Source organism: Gossypium hirsutum, chromosome D07 (assembly GCF_007990345.1).
Source record: "Gossypium hirsutum isolate 1008001.06 chromosome D07, Gossypium_hirsutum_v2.1, whole genome shotgun sequence".
In the NCBI taxonomy this organism is placed as follows: domain Eukaryota; kingdom Viridiplantae; phylum Streptophyta; class Magnoliopsida; order Malvales; family Malvaceae; genus Gossypium; species Gossypium hirsutum.
Window position 1 is genome coordinate 53,996,428 of NC_053443.1, and position 15,182 is coordinate 54,011,609.

The 15,182-nt window shown below is 33.5% G+C and overlaps 3 protein-coding genes across 3 annotated transcripts; 2 read left to right on the forward strand and 1 right to left on the reverse strand.

The window, feature by feature from the left end:
- The first annotated feature begins 5,753 nt into the window (after positions 1 to 5,753).
- LOC107954966 (chloroplast envelope quinone oxidoreductase homolog) lies at positions 5,754 to 8,210 on the forward strand. The gene is made up of 4 exons (XM_016890661.2): positions 5,754 to 6,103; positions 6,696 to 6,837; positions 6,992 to 7,077; positions 7,307 to 8,210. Exons 1-4 carry the CDS (start codon positions 6,038 to 6,040, stop codon positions 7,994 to 7,996), a joined length of 984 nt encoding a protein of 327 aa, XP_016746150.1. The 5' UTR covers positions 5,754 to 6,037; the 3' UTR covers positions 7,997 to 8,210.
- Positions 8,211 to 10,091: 1,881 nt separating this feature from the next.
- On the reverse strand, positions 10,092 to 12,258 carry LOC107954965 (chloroplast envelope quinone oxidoreductase homolog). The gene is made up of 4 exons (XM_016890660.2): positions 11,982 to 12,258; positions 11,499 to 11,640; positions 11,259 to 11,344; positions 10,092 to 11,030 (listed from the first exon to the last, which is right to left on the reverse strand). The coding sequence occupies exons 1-4, from the start codon at positions 12,045 to 12,047 to the stop codon at positions 10,341 to 10,343; spliced, it is 984 nt and encodes a 327-aa protein (XP_016746149.1). The 5' UTR covers positions 12,048 to 12,258; the 3' UTR covers positions 10,092 to 10,340.
- A 642-nt stretch (positions 12,259 to 12,900) lies between these two features.
- Positions 12,901 to 14,904, forward strand: LOC107954964 (chloroplast envelope quinone oxidoreductase homolog). Its single transcript, XM_016890659.2, has 4 exons — positions 12,901 to 13,141; positions 13,329 to 13,470; positions 13,661 to 13,746; positions 13,940 to 14,904. The coding sequence occupies exons 1-4, from the start codon at positions 13,076 to 13,078 to the stop codon at positions 14,627 to 14,629; spliced, it is 984 nt and encodes a 327-aa protein (XP_016746148.1). The 5' UTR covers positions 12,901 to 13,075; the 3' UTR covers positions 14,630 to 14,904.
- Positions 14,905 to 15,182: the final 278 nt, after the last annotated feature.

Sequence of the window (15,182 nt, forward strand, 5' to 3'; positions counted from 1 at the left end):
TTGAATCTACCATAGTGGATCTTATCTCCCTGAAGTTGCAGTGAAGCAGATTGAAGTAGCAAATCTTATATTCCTGAAGTTGCAGTGGGGCAAGATGAGGTTACAACTCCTATATCTTTAAAATTGCAGTGGATCGGATTGAAACTACAATTCCTATACCCCTGAGGTTGCAGTGGGATGGAATAAAGCTACAACAACAAGTCTTATTTCCTTGAAATTGCAATGAAGCAAGATGAAGCTGTGATACTAAATCCTGCCTTCCTAAAGTTGTAGCAAAATGGATACAGTAAAGTAGAGTAACCAAGGATTGAAAGAATGGGCTACCTGAAGAAGAAAAGTACCAGAGAAATTGAGATTCAGCAGGACCTGGAAAAATTAGTCCTCATTTAAAGTCTTTGCTCCCTTCCCATTACACGATAATGAGCAAAGAGGGGTAGCTATAGTAACCCAATTTTACCTAGCCCAATACATAAACAAAAAAAAACAAAATAAATAAAACTCAAATTACAAACCCAAACCAATACAAAACCCCAAAGCCAAATAGCCGACAACCTGTACTTTTTTTAGAAAAACTAAAAACCCTATATCCCTCATGCGTTGTTGCTCTTGGCCACGTCAACAGATACGATGCCCAAGGACTGCCTCCCCTACCATCATTTCACTGAGATGGCAAGGGTGCGACTCTCATCGTCATTGACCACCATCGCAACTTGCAAAGAAGAAAGAAAAAGATAGAAGCAGAAAAAATAAAAATAAAAATACAAATACAAATATTTGTAATCACTCAGCTATAAAAGCTGAATAAATAGATTGTAATAGACACGAAGAAAAAACAAAGAGATATAAAAATTTCTAGTTCTAAATGGTATATTTTTACATCGTATACATATAAAAAAATAATAAATAAAATGCAAAGTTTTTTTTTACCTTTTCCGCCACCGTTGATATCTCCTCTGGCTTGAAAGGCCGTCGAATCTTTGGGGATTCGCAGAAAGGCAGCGCCGGAGGAGGAAGGGAACCAAAAGGTCATTTTTTGCGTTTTTAGATTTTAGGGATTTCGGCCCTAGATTTGGGTTCCCTATGAAACAGAGACAAAAAAGGCCTTTTTTATAACCCCGACCACCGGAGGTGACGGCCACCGTCGCCGATGATTGGTGGCCATGGCGGAGCGCCGACACCCCTATGGCCCTACCTAGGGATTCGTTCAGAGAAAAAAAAGAGAAAGGAGAGGATTTTTTTAAAACGCAGGAGAAGTGAATTTTTTCTAAAAATTTTGACTTATATAGGGCCTCGGTACGACGTTGTTTTGGCCTAGCTTCAGAAGCCGCAAAACGGCCATGTTTTGAAGTGCGACCCAATTACCTGACCCGAAATACCTCAAGATCCGCGTGTTTTTTTAGGAAAAGGGATATTTTTAGTTTCGGTCCTGTTGCTTTCTTTGTTCTTTCTAATTTCGTCCTATTTCATTGTTATTTATTTTATTCTTACCCCTAGTATTTTGTTCTTGTGCAATTTAGTCCCTCGATCCATTATGGACCCATTGAGGGAAGGACACGTGTAAATATGGGTGGGATAAATGCCTTTTGAGTCCCTGTACATTTATCCTATTTTAATTTAATCATTTTATGTTCTGTTTCTTTATGGTTTAGACTTTGAATTTTGTTATGCTTTCAATTTAGCCTTTTATTTCTTTTTTCTTTATTTACCCATTTATTTATTTACCTTAAATGTCGTTTAAATTTTAATTTAATCCCTCATTTATTTAATTTTGCCTCTTTATTTACTTTATCTTTTATTTTAACATTTAAAATATATGTTATTTATTTTTATTTTTATTATGCTCTTTTATTTTTATCCTTGTTATTATTATTACTATTTTTATCGTTCATGTTAGTATTATGATAGTAAGCATGACATGATTATCACTATTATTACTATAAATCGATGTATTTTTATTATCGTTATAGCTGCATTATTATTATTCACTAGCATAACCTTTTTTATTTTACCTTTTTATTTTCTTATTTCATTTATTTATTTATTTATATTTTTAATATCATTATTTCATTTTTTACCCTCTACTATTTTACCTTATTTTGCTAATCACCATGCCATCATGTTAAAATATATTTATCCGTTTTTACACTATGCCCAAATAAATTAAATGTATATCGTTTTAAAAGTTACACTCATTTTATCTAACGCATATAAAATATTTAAAAACCGAGGCAATGTTCATTATTTTTGGCATTCGAGGAAGTCGTGCTCCTAACTTACAAAGTATGGAATTTTCCTAGAACCGAAGCAATCGAATATCCTACTTAAGATAATAAAAAACAAAATTTAGGTAATGATCAAATGACGATTATTCTAGTTTTTGAGGATTCGAGGCATCGTGTCCTAACTTACGAGGCATGATCTTTTTTCTCGATTAACTCGAAATAAGATATCAAGTAATCAATTAGGTACCAATTTCTTGGATTACCTATTGGAACACTCTATTTTATGCCATTTTCGAACATTTGTTTAGATAAACTATTGGGACAACGATTTGAACATTTTTTTAGGACAACCTAAGTGCAATTCAAAGTTGAGACTTTTTACTTTTATCTTCATGATGTGTTACATAGTTAGCAAATGATCCTCAAACCATGTTTTAATCTATCCTTTATGTTGTTGAATATATTCGGAGAGGAGGAGGAAGGATCGAATATCCCATTTCAAGCCTTTTCCTTATATCTTCATTTCTTTTACTTGGGGACCAAGTTGACTATTTTACTTGGAATCGAAGACTTTGTTTGAAATTCAAAATGAATGGCTTAATTTTGGATAATGTCTCAATTTAAATAGTGATATTATCCACACAAAGTTATATGGAGAGGTTGTCATATTTTGCCTATAAATAGGTAACACCTATGCATATGTTGATGCATATTGGAGAGAGTGTTTTTGTTTTATATGCTTGTGAAATTGTTGGTAATTTTTTATTGTACTTTACACTATTTATATAGGCCTTTTTAGAGAGTTGAAATATGTTGCAGGTGAAGTTATTTGGGTAAGTGATCGTAACAAGTCAGATATATCTATTAGGATTGCAATTGCTTCTTATGACAAAGTAGATTAGGCTTTAGCCAACAAGTTTCTGGATTGATTGTTGAATAAACCATTCACTAAGTAAAGCTTTGCAGAGTAAAAATATTTTTCGAACTGCGTTAACAAAGTTTTGATGTCTATTTCTCTTTACCTTATTCTCCTATTGCTTTCTTTAAACTATCTTGCACCAAATTGTGTTTAAACATCATTATGACATTGTGTTAGGACAGGGTGCAAACTTGTTTATTTCACAAATAGATACATGAAACTTTAATTTTGATTCATTTGTATATATTTAAAGGAATAAATATATCAATTTATTTTTATAGTAGATATATATAATTATTTATATTGTAGTCAGCAATTTACGAAAAAATGAATTAAATTAATATTTTATATATAAGAATATGCAAAATCAAAGTTCATATATATTATTACATATTGAATCAAAATCTAATCATATCTGCTCTTTTTTATACAATGTCTAGAATTACCCATAATCCCTCCTCAATTCATAAATAGGAGGATAATACGCTTTAACGTACTTCCTGCATTGACAACAATATCCAATTAGCAGATTTTGAATTTTTTTCCATTATAAGTATAAGGTTATCCAAGTACTGGACGTGTGTAAAGGCTGCACCCAAGATTTCTTGGCACATTACTAATGTGTAAATTATAAATGTATGAAATTATTTTTTATTACAAATTAACCTCACGACGGAAGAATTACTTTAATTTTTTAAAAAAACTACCACTATTTTAATCTCGGTACAAAGTAATTACTTTTTAATATTCACAATACATAAATTAAAAATATATGAAATAAATCTCAAGCAATCCTACCTACCCCCACAATTAAATATAAAAAAAATGAAAAAAAGATATAATAAATGAAGAAATAGGGTCATTATCAAAAGAAGAATCTATGACGATGGGAAATTATTTAACAGTAATACCATTTATTCTTATTCTTATCTTCTCCACTTCCCAGTTCATGATGGCCATTCTCAATAAACTAACACATAATTAATTAATCAAATGCCAGAAGGTTCCAATTTCAAACATTATGGCAATCAACATTGGCAGCTCATTATAATAAAAATAAACAACCACCAAAATATCAAACACCCTTGGACTATACTCTATACCTTTCTTAATCAAAATAACATCTCAATCATTTTATTTTATTTTATTTTGTTAAATTGTTTCAAAATTTTAAATTAATTCACAATTTCTTCTTTATAAAGAATGTGAAAAATGATTAAGTAGGTAAGCGTTTAAAATCTGAAAATAAGTTTAAAAACTAAAAATAAAAGTTCTGTTTGGCAATTGGCTGATAGTTGATTGTTGATTATGGTGGTTGATTTGGCCAACTGATTCTGTTAACTGTTTATTTAAAAGTGTTTGGTAAAACTTAACTGAGAGCTGAAAGTTGATATGTTTAAAATGACAAATAAAGGCATGCCACATTTTATTTTTGATAGTTTTTATTGGGTGAAATTATTGAAATGAAACACTATTACCTAGGAATTAAAACATACATTATGGAAATTAATTAGTGAATATTTTTTTAAATTTACAAATATTAGCCTTGTGGAAATTGATAACTATTAATAGTGTGTCAATATAATTGTAAACTATATTCTTAGTGATAATTATTTCATGTTCTTAACATGTAAATTAGTGATAGCTATGTCACACTCTGAATAAATTTACCAAGTAGCATATTTTAATTAATATAAAGTTGTATAAGAAATTATTTTACACAAGTAAATTGAAAACAAATTAAGAGTATATAAATATTCAAGGATGAATGGGTTCGATTGAAAATTTCTTGTGGCAATGTTGATTTTTTTTTTTTTGAAATTAACTTTAGAATTTGGAGGTGAAAGTGAAAATGAGCGCAGCCTTATTAGGTTTAAGAGTATGTGACAAAATGAGTAATTTTTGAGCAATCATGGTTAAATATGTCATTCCATATATCCTATTCCCAATCATCTGTTGAAAAAAGTTATCCATCTCAGCGTTTTTTTTTTGTTGAGATTTTAACTCAACAAGCTCTTACAAATCTTCATTCACCAAATACCACAATTATAGAGTTTGATTACCTAATCCTCAATTTGTGCCCAAATCATCTAAAAAAACCTGAAGCTCTGTTTATCAAATACTCCCAAAATATAGAATATAATTTTTTATAAAAAAATATTGAAATGTGCTTAAAAATCATAAAATTTTATTGAGATGCATAAAAAATAAATAATTGAAGTAAAATATTAAACCTCGTAAAAAAATGTTAATTTAAACAATAAAAATAATGGATAATAAGAAAATTAGAAATCATATTGTTGCATGGGACACGCACAAAATAATAAGACTAATAATAATAAAAGGATGAACCAAGTTGCAAGTTGCCCATTTATGTATTCAAAGCAAGCAGCCGCCACACCTGGAATCGTACTATTTTGACTTTTTAACCATTTCTTTCAAGTAAATAACAATAATTTTTTTCTTTTTTTAATTTTAATTGCTGTAAACGGTTAAAAATATTTTTAAAGATTACAGTAAAAATAAATAACGAAATTTATTCGACTTTGACGTTAGGGTAAAAAAGGTCAAATTTGTAGCGTTAAAAGCCAAATAAATTTCATTATTTATTTGATTTGATGGAAAAAGGCCTAACAGCTTGAACCATTTATTCAATTAATTAGATGGAGTGATAAAATTCAAGGTTTCTAGAGGCATCACATTGGTTTGACATCTACACGCATCTGAATTAATTGGACAGCAACATATTCATATTTTGCATTACTTTACTATAAATTCCAACTATCTGACGCCAATTTATATCATCCTCTTCCTCACATACTAATCTTCAGTTTTTGCCTTCCCACCGGCTTAACACCGCCTTTCAGTTTTCATTTCCTCTAAGAAAAGGATTAAAATGGCGAAGAATATGATGCGAGCCGTTCAATACAGTAAATATAACGGAGGCGCCGCTGATCTCAAGGTTCTATTCTTGCTCTTATGTTTTTTTTTACCTTTTCATGCTTAAGATGGAGATTTAATTAAATTTTGTTTAATTTAGTCCTTAATCTTATTGGCTTTTATGGATATAAGGGTGAAGAATGGGGGGGGGGGGTAGAATGAGCTAATTAAATTAGGACAGTAGATTTAATTTTGAGAAAACCATAATTTGCGGGAAAATAAGTAAGTAGCAAAACCTACCACCGTATCATTGGGTAAAATCTTACACGTGTCTGGCTCTGCGTCACCGTCATCGGCGGTGCTCGTCGTCACTGTCGTGAAACTTTATCTATTTATGTCTGGCGCTTTTTTTCTTCTTTTCATTCTTTCTTTGAGGTTTTTTTTTTAATTACAAGTGAAATCGAAATGTCCAGGATTTTGGTTGTTTATTAAATGTTAAGTTTGAGTTTTGAGTTAAGAGTGGATAGCCAAATGGATTATTATCCTTATATGGAAATGATAGTTACATAGTGCTTAAACCCTGTGATCTCATCCCAATATAATTTGGAGATAAAATTTAATTATTCTTCAACTCATCAATTGAATCCTTATATGGAATTTTGTGGGTGTTGCAGCATGTTGAAGTTCCGGTTCCCAGTCCAAAAAAGGATGAAGTTTTGATCAAAGTAGAGGCAGCTAGTATTAACCCAATCGACTGGAAAATACAGGAGGGGGTAGCGCGCCCATTTTTACCTCGCAAATTCCCCCACATTCCTGGTACTGTTACTTTTCTCTAGATGGTTCAGCCCAATGGTTTATTTTGCATCAGTTTTCAGTGCTTTAGTGGATTTAAAGCATCGAAACTTTTCTTTCTTGTACTAGTTTGAATGCTTGTTTTCAATCATTAACTAAAGAACATTTGGTGGAGCAGGTACCGATGTAGCAGGAGAAATCGTACAAGTTGGATCAGGTGTCCAGAGTTTCAAAGTCGGGGATACAGTTGTTGCCGTACTTGGTGTAAGTACTCATTCTTATTCTTGGGTTTGTTGCATACTTGCAAGTGGGAAACATATGTATGTTTGATGTTACACTCGACAAGTTCGTTGGTTCAAGTTTTACTACAACCAAGCCATAAGATTCTTGTTCGCCATTATTATTCATCTCCTTGTTTTAAATGCTATCTAGCATCATTTATGTCCTTTTTCGTGCCAATCTCTTATTATATGAATCTATTTTGCAATCATAGAATGGAGGTGCACTAGCTGAATATGCTGTGGCTAAGGAAGGTTCCACAGTTCCAAGGCCTCCAGAGGTATCAGCCCCTGAAGCTGCAGCTTTGCCAATTGCTGGCCTTGCAGCTCACCAGTCACTCACCCAGCTTGCTGGTCTCAAACTTGATGGAACCGGCCCACAAGTAAATGTTCTGGTTACCGCTGCTTCAGGTGGAGTAGGTCAATATGCAGTGCAACTCCTAAAGCTTGCAAATGCACACATTACAGCCACTTGTGGGGCTCGTAATATGGATTTAGTCAGGAGCCTGGGGGCTGATGAGGTTCTTGACTACAAAACTCCTGAGGGGGTGGCTCTCAAAAGCCCTTCTGGTCGCAAATACGATGTAATCATCCACTGTGCACACAACATTCCTTGGTCTACCTTTTCGGCTAATTTGACTCCAAAAGGAAAGGTAGTAAATACCACTCCTGGTTTCGGTACTTTGATGAGTGTTGCTGCGAAAAAGATTTCATGCTCAAAGAAGCAACTCATACCCTTGTTTACCTCACCTAAGAAAGAGAACCTCGATTTTCTTGTTAAGTTGGTGAGAGATGGAAAGCTTAAGCCAATAATCGATTCGAAGCATCCTCTAAGTAAGGCCGAAGATGCTTGGGCTAAGAGCATTGATGGCCATGCCACTGGCAAGATTCTTGTGGAGCCCTAGTTTATGAAGATTACTTGATGCATACATTAAATTTATACTTTTTCTGTGAGTGGGGTTGCTTATGAGTTATTTGTATATTAACAAGTACTCTGTATTTTGAAGAATACAAATGTTGGTGTGTGAGTTCTTTATTTGTTGGCAATTTCAAGTGTGCTAACTGTAATGTTATTCAAAACTGTGTTTTGTTATAAAATTTAAAATTCAAAATTCAAAATGTTGTTTAATGCCATGGAAAATTAGATTTTATTTTTGTAATATTGAAGTAACCATTTCATTTCACGAACACAATTCGCAAATGGACCGTCGGTGAATATTGAAGGGAGTGAACAATTACTCACCATTTCATTTCTCGAACACAAATTGCACTACATTTTCTTTCACAATTTCTCTCAAATCTTTAAATAATTTTTTAAGCTTTTGATTCTTATCAATCAATCTTGAAAAGCTTATTTCTAACAAAATTTTTTATGTTTTTAAGATCAAAACACGATTTTCCATTTTTTTTTCTAAGGGAGATCGACTTCTTGATTGTTCTTGACTTTGATTTCTGAAAAATTGAAACTTAATTTCTAATGATTTTCTCATTTTTAAAGCTATGCTGATGTTGATTGGATTAGAGAGAGTCGAGATTTCTTTTTGTTTTCAGGGTAGATTTACATTGCTAATGAGTTTATAATTTTATTAGGATGTTAGGAATTAGACTCAATTGGAGATTGAATATAGTTCTTAGAAATTGTCTTTAACGAGTGCTTAAGAGAAAGTGAAGAGGAATTGAGTTTTCAACAGAGAATTCAATGTTTTTAGGTTAGTTTTAAGTTCTTAAGTATGAATATAAGGTTAGATTTGAGTTACAGTAAGTTTCAATTTGAATTCTTGAAAGTGGGCATTGAAGTGAGAAAGTGTACTGCTAAATCATATTGCATGATTTTGTTGAATTTTAAAGGTTTTGATTGTTATGATTTGTTGTTCTAACTTGGTTTATTGTGTTGATATTGGCTTTGAAGTAAAAGATGTTGTTGAGAGATTTAAAGACAAAAGGAAGGAAAATATCATTGAAGCTCGAGTGGTTTCAGTTTGTGCAATTCGATCTTTAGATTTATCTTTGTTAGGATTGAGTGACCCGATTGTTAAAATAAAAGACAGTGGTAAAATAAAATAAAAATAAAATCAATATAGAACTACACTTCTTTTATTTTATTTTAGAATAATGTTTTTTAACCTTATTACACTTCATCTATTTGATATTGATTAGAATAAGGTGGTTCAACCTTACTACACATATTCTATTAAAATATGGTTTTACAAGCTTATAAATAGACAGTCTACTCCTCTTGTAATTATTCGAATTCGACATAGTGAATTATCTTCTCCTCTACCTGTGGTTTTTTCTCAAAAAAGTTTCCACGTAAAAATCTGTGTGTTTCGTTCTTTTTCGTTCTTTTTTTTTGTGATACATTATCATTATCGACGTTCTATTTTTTTCACAATCTTATGTTATAATCTAGATTGAGTTGATAAAATATGATTTTTACCGAGATAATTTTGATTTAATGCCATGATTACAAGTCAAATTGAAAGTAGGCACGAAATGCCTATGGTTGAATGTCAACTGTTATCTTGAAAGGGCCTTACCCTATTACCCTTATCTTGTTACTTATGGGTGGGAGATGATCAGCTTCAGATTCCTCCTTTCCTCTAATTAAAATACACTCAAATTTCATTGCTTCTAATTAAATACAAACCCTTTCAATTTTTCTTTCAAATTTACTCCCAAATTTTTCAACACATTTCACTTCCAAAATTTACTATTTTTTTAATCATGCAAGTATCTGTTTTTTTTTTTCATTGTTTGTAACATGTTGAATTTTTTCATTAATATAACTTCTGTGGGATGTTCTGTGTGCCTTTGTTATGGATTTTAATCCACGGCACATGACGTTCCAAGTTCAATATTTGTTGATGTGATGGAAATGATGGTGAAAAGACAATGTCCTATTAGTACTTCGATTTTGCCAACTTTTTTAGAGGAAAAATAATATTTGAATAAAAACTAATGAATAATTTTTCATGTAGAGCATTAATCACAAAACAAAACTTCACAAACAAAATCCAGCTATCCATAGGAGCATCTACAATTCGAATTACATTAAAATTAAATATCGAACAAAACACAATGCTCAAATATATTACATCTAACACAACATATGACGAAAAAAGCAACACGCACACCAAGATTTGTATTGTTCAAAATACAGAGTACTTGTGAATATACGAATGACTCATAAGCAACCCCACTCATTGAAAAAGTATAAAATTACTGTATGCATCAAGTAATCTTCATAAACTAAGGCTCCACAAGAATCTTGCCCGTAGCATGGCCTTCAATGCTCTTGGCCCAAGCATTTTCTGCCTTACTTAGAGGATGCTTTGAATCGATTATTGGCCTAAGCTTTCCTGCTTTCACCAACTTAACAAGAAAATCGAGGTTCTCTTTCTTGGGTGAGGTGAACAAGGGTATGAGTTGCTTCTTCGAGCATTTAATCTTTTTCACAGCAACACTCATTAAAGTACCGAAACCAGGGGTGGTATCTACTACCTTTCCTTCGGGAGTCAAGTTAGCCGAAAAGGTAGACCAGGGAATGTTGTGTGCGCAGTGGATGATTACATCGTATTTGCGACCAGAAGGGCTCTTGAGAGCCACCCCATCAGGAGTTTTGTAGTCAAGAACCTCATCAGCCCCCAAGCTCCTGACTAAATCCATATTACGAGCCCCACAAGTGGCTGTAATGTGTGCATTTGCAAGCTTTAGGAGTTGAACTGCATATTGACCTACACCACCTGAAGCAGCGGTAACCAGAACATTTACTTGTGGGCCGGTTCCATCAAGTTTGAGACCAGCAAGCTGGGTGAGTGACTGGTGAGCTGCAAGGCCAGCAATTGGCAAAGCTGCAGCTTCAGGGGCTGATACCTCTGGAGGCCTTGGAACTGTGGAACCTTCCTTAGCCACAGCATATTCAGCTAGTGCACCTCCATTCTATGATTGCAAAATAGATTCATATAATAAGAGATTGGCACAACAAAGGACATAAATGATGCTAGATAACATATAAAACAAGGACATGAATGATAACGGAGAAAAAGAATCTATGGCTTGGTTGTTGTAAAACTTGAACCAACGAACTTGTCGAGTGTAACATCAAACATACATATGTTTCCCACTTGCAAGTATGCAACAAACCCAAGAATAAGAATGAGTACTTACACCAAGTACGGCAACAACTTTATCCCCGACTTTGAAACTCTGGACACCTGATCCAACTTGTACGATTTCTCCTGCTACATCGGTGCCTGCTCCACCAAATTTTCTTTAGCTAATGATTGAAAACAAGCATTCAAACTAGTACAAGAAAGAAAAGTTTTGATGCTTTAAATCCATTAAAGCATTGAAAACTAATGCAAAATAAACCATTGGGCTGAACCATCTAGAGAAAAGTAACAGTACCAGGAATGTGGGGGAATTTGCGAGGTAAAAATGGGCGCGCTACCCCCTCCTGTATTTTCCAGTCGATTGGGTTAATACTAGCTGCCTCTACTTTGATCAGAACTTCATCCTTTTTTGGACTGGGAATCGGAACTTCAGCATGCTGCAACACCCATAAATTTCACATTCATTATAAGATTACGTCACCGGCCATTTTTTTTCAAGTTTATTAAAAAACAGAAGACAAATGTTTGGAAATGATTTTGCAGAAAGAAAAAAGAGAGAGAGAGAGAGAGTTGACTTAGCTGTCAAAATCGTTTAATTCCCAATAATTTGGCCTCAATGTTAAATCTACGGTACTAATATAATTAACCAATCCTAATAAACTTGATTAAGGACTAAACTAAACAAGAATTTAATTAAAACTCCATCTTATGCATGGAAAAGAACTACACATTTCTTTTGATCCTTACTTTTAAACTCGAAACAAAGCAAGAATATTACCTTGAGATCAGCAGCTCCTCCGTTATATTTACTGTATTGAACACCACGCATCAGATTCTTGGCCATTTTCTTTCTTTTTCTAAGAGAATAAAAACCGAAAGCTCCTTTTTAAGCTTGTGGGAAGGCAAAAAAACTCAAGATTAGAATGTGAGACAGAGAAGGAGGGAAGGATTGGACGGAATATTTTGGCGTCAGATACTTTGAATTTATAGTAAAGTAATGCAGACATGGAATGGTTCCTTCCGATCAAAGCGAGATCATTGAATGGGTATAGGTGTGAACTGTGAAACCGATGTGATGTTCTAGAAGCATTTGACTTTTTTTAATTATTCTTTTGAGGTCAAATTCATAATTTTTTTATTCAATTGATTGGAGAATGTGTGTACTGTATGGAAGTTTCGATAACATGTTTTGTTGAATGGAAATGCTTTTTCATTTTGCTTAAACATTTAACGTTCGAAAATTCATTCGAAAAATAAAATAATTAGGATAAAAATATGAAATTTTAAAACAATTAATTGCTTCTTATATATCGTCCGCATTTTCATCCCTCCCACCAGCCATTTCTTTCTTTTTTTTTTCTCGTTCATTCCACGTGTTTTCTCTCTTTTCAGTTTATAAATTTACTTTGTGGGTATATTTTTTCATTGAATGAATTAATGAATTTACCCTGTATCAATTTTTATCTAAAAAAATCATTTTAAAATAAGCACTGAATCAACTCAAAGAAAAGCCATTTACCAAAAAGAAAACAAGTTGGAAGTTGCCAATTGATATAATTAAAAAGGAATAGCCGGCAGAGATGGAACCCAATTTAAACACGTGGTATAGTATCGAAACTTTGACATTAAAAAAATTCAACTGCCTCTAGAGCATCAGATTCGGTTTTGTAATTCACACCTACACACGCATTACAATCGGGAACACCCATTCCATGTCTGGATTGCATTACTATAAATTCAAACTATCAAACGCCAACATACATCATCCCACAATCCTATCCTATCCAATCCTTCCCTCCTTCACTTTCTCTGATCTTCTTTCTTTGCCTTCGCTCGCTTTTCATTTTTTTTCTTAGGAAAAACAAAAAAGAAATGGCTAATAATTTGATGCGTGCCGTTCAATACAGTAAATATGGCGGAGGAGCCGATGATTTGAAGGTGATCTACTTGCTTCTCTCTTTTTTTTTTTTTTGACCAAATACCTTTGAGTTTGTCTCCATTTGATATAAGAGTTTAGACTGAGAGCTTGACAGCAGTGTCGATATATATATTTTTGATGACCTTGAAAAAAGATATTGTTGGTCACCTGATTTCATAACGAGTGTGAATTTTGTGGGTGTTGCAGCATGTTGAAGTTCTGATTCCCAGCCCAAAAAAGGATGAAGTTCTGATCAAATTAGAGGCAGCTAGTATTAACCCAATCGACTGGAAAATACAGGAAGGGGTAGCCCGCCCATTTTTACCTCGCAAATTCCCCCACATTCCTGGTACTTTTTTCTTTTCTCATGCCTGTTTCAGTCGCATGAATTGCATTCTGAGCTTCACTTGTTTAGTATCCTCTGGATGGTTCAGCCCAATAATCTGATTTGCATCAGTTTTCATTTGTGGATTTAAAGCATCCAAACTTTTCTTCTTTCTTGTGTTCAATCATTGGCTAAACAACATTTGGTGGAGCAGGCACCGATGTAGCAGGAGAAATCGTACAAGCTGGATCAGGAGTCCAAAGTTTCAAAGTTGGGGATAAAGTTGTTGCCGTACTTGGTGTAAGTACTCATTCTTTTCTTGGGTTTGTTGCATACTTGCATGTAGGAACATATCTATGTTTGATGTTACTCTGGACAATTGGTTCAAGCTATACAACAACCAGGCTATAGATTTTTCCCCTTATTCATGTCCTTGTTTTTATGTCTTTTGTCATGCCAATGTCTTATTACATAATCTATTTTGCAATCACAGAATGGAGGTGCTCTAGCTGAATATGCTGTGGCTAAGGAAGGTTCCACAGTTCCAAGGCCTCCAGAGGTATCAGCCCCTGAAGCTGCAGCTTTGCCAATTGCTGGCCTCGCAGCTCACCAGTCTCTAACCCAGCTTGCTGGGCTCAAACTCGATGGAACCGGTCCGCAAGTAAATGTCCTTGTTACCGCTGCTTCAGGTGGTGTAGGTCAATATGCGGTTCAACTCGCAAAGCTTGCAAATGCACATGTGACAGCCACATGTGGGGCTCGTAATATGGATTTAGTCAGGAGCTTGGGGGCTGATGAGGTTCTTGACTACAAAACTCCTGATGGGGTGGCTCTCAGGAGCCCTTCTGGTCGCAAATACGATGTAATCATTCATTGCGCACACAACATTCCTTGGTCTACCTTTGAGGCTAACTTGACTTCAAAAGGAAAGGTAGTAAATACCACTCCTGGTATCTGTACTGTGATGAGTGCTGCTGCGAAAACGATTAAATGCTCGAAGAAGCAACTCATACCCTTGTTTACCTCACCTAAGAAAGAGAACCTTGATTTTCTTGTTAATTTGGTGAAAGCAAGAAAGCTTAAGCCAATAATCGATTCAAAGCATCCTCTAAGTAAGGCTGAAGTGGCTTGGGCCAAGAGCATTGATGGCCATGCCACTGGCAAGATTCTTGTGGAGCCCTAGTTTATGAAGATTAGTTGATGCATACACTAATTTTATAATTTTTCAGTGAGTTCGGTTGCTTATGAGCCATCTGTATATGTTGGTATGTGAGGAGTTTTTTTCCAACTATGTTGTGTGTGATGTAATGTTATTGAGCATTGTGTCTTGTTATGAAATTTATTTATTTATTTTTTGTTTTATGTAATTTGAATTAAAGATGATATTATGGATAATTAGACACTTTGTTTATGTAGTAATGCTTAAATAATTATACCAATAGCGACAGTTTCATACAATTACTTCTCTAAATATTATTATTAGTGTAAAGTAAAATTTGATGAGCAGAGTTAAGATACTAACACGTATGATTTTATTTATTTTTAAATATAATTCAAACCACACTTATCATCTAAAACTTAAATTATTGATTTTTTTTCTTTCCATTAGCAATATATATATATGATAATAATCTATATATTAATTCTCAAAATGTTTTTATTTATTTTTAATATTAAATTATCTTATTGCTCACATATTTTAAGGTTTAAATGGATAATTTAGTCTACCCTTAACA

What these genes read in the sequence shown, in the direction of transcription:
- LOC107954966 (XM_016890661.2), top strand. Translation starts at nt 6,038, where the DNA reads ATGGCGAAGAATATGATGCGAGCCGTTCAATACAGTAAATATAACGGA. An exon ending in GAGGCGCCGCTGATCTCAAG is followed by an intron (nt 6,104 to 6,695) that starts GTTCTATTCTTG and finishes TGGGTGTTGCAG; the next exon opens with CATGTTGAAGTTCCGGTTCC. An exon ending in CAGTTGTTGCCGTACTTGGT is followed by an intron (nt 7,078 to 7,306) that starts GTAAGTACTCAT and finishes TTGCAATCATAG; the next exon opens with AATGGAGGTGCACTAGCTGA.
- LOC107954965 (XM_016890660.2), bottom strand. Translation starts at nt 12,047, where the DNA reads ATGGCCAAGAATCTGATGCGTGGTGTTCAATACAGTAAATATAACGGA. An exon ending in GAGGAGCTGCTGATCTCAAG is followed by an intron (nt 11,641 to 11,981) that starts GTAATATTCTTG and finishes TGGGTGTTGCAG; the next exon opens with CATGCTGAAGTTCCGATTCC. An exon ending in AAGTTGTTGCCGTACTTGGT is followed by an intron (nt 11,031 to 11,258) that starts GTAAGTACTCAT and finishes TTGCAATCATAG; the next exon opens with AATGGAGGTGCACTAGCTGA.
- LOC107954964 (XM_016890659.2), top strand. Translation starts at nt 13,076, where the DNA reads ATGGCTAATAATTTGATGCGTGCCGTTCAATACAGTAAATATGGCGGA. An exon ending in CAAATTCCCCCACATTCCTG is followed by an intron (nt 13,471 to 13,660) that starts GTACTTTTTTCT and finishes TTGGTGGAGCAG; the next exon opens with GCACCGATGTAGCAGGAGAA. An exon ending in AAGTTGTTGCCGTACTTGGT is followed by an intron (nt 13,747 to 13,939) that starts GTAAGTACTCAT and finishes TTGCAATCACAG; the next exon opens with AATGGAGGTGCTCTAGCTGA.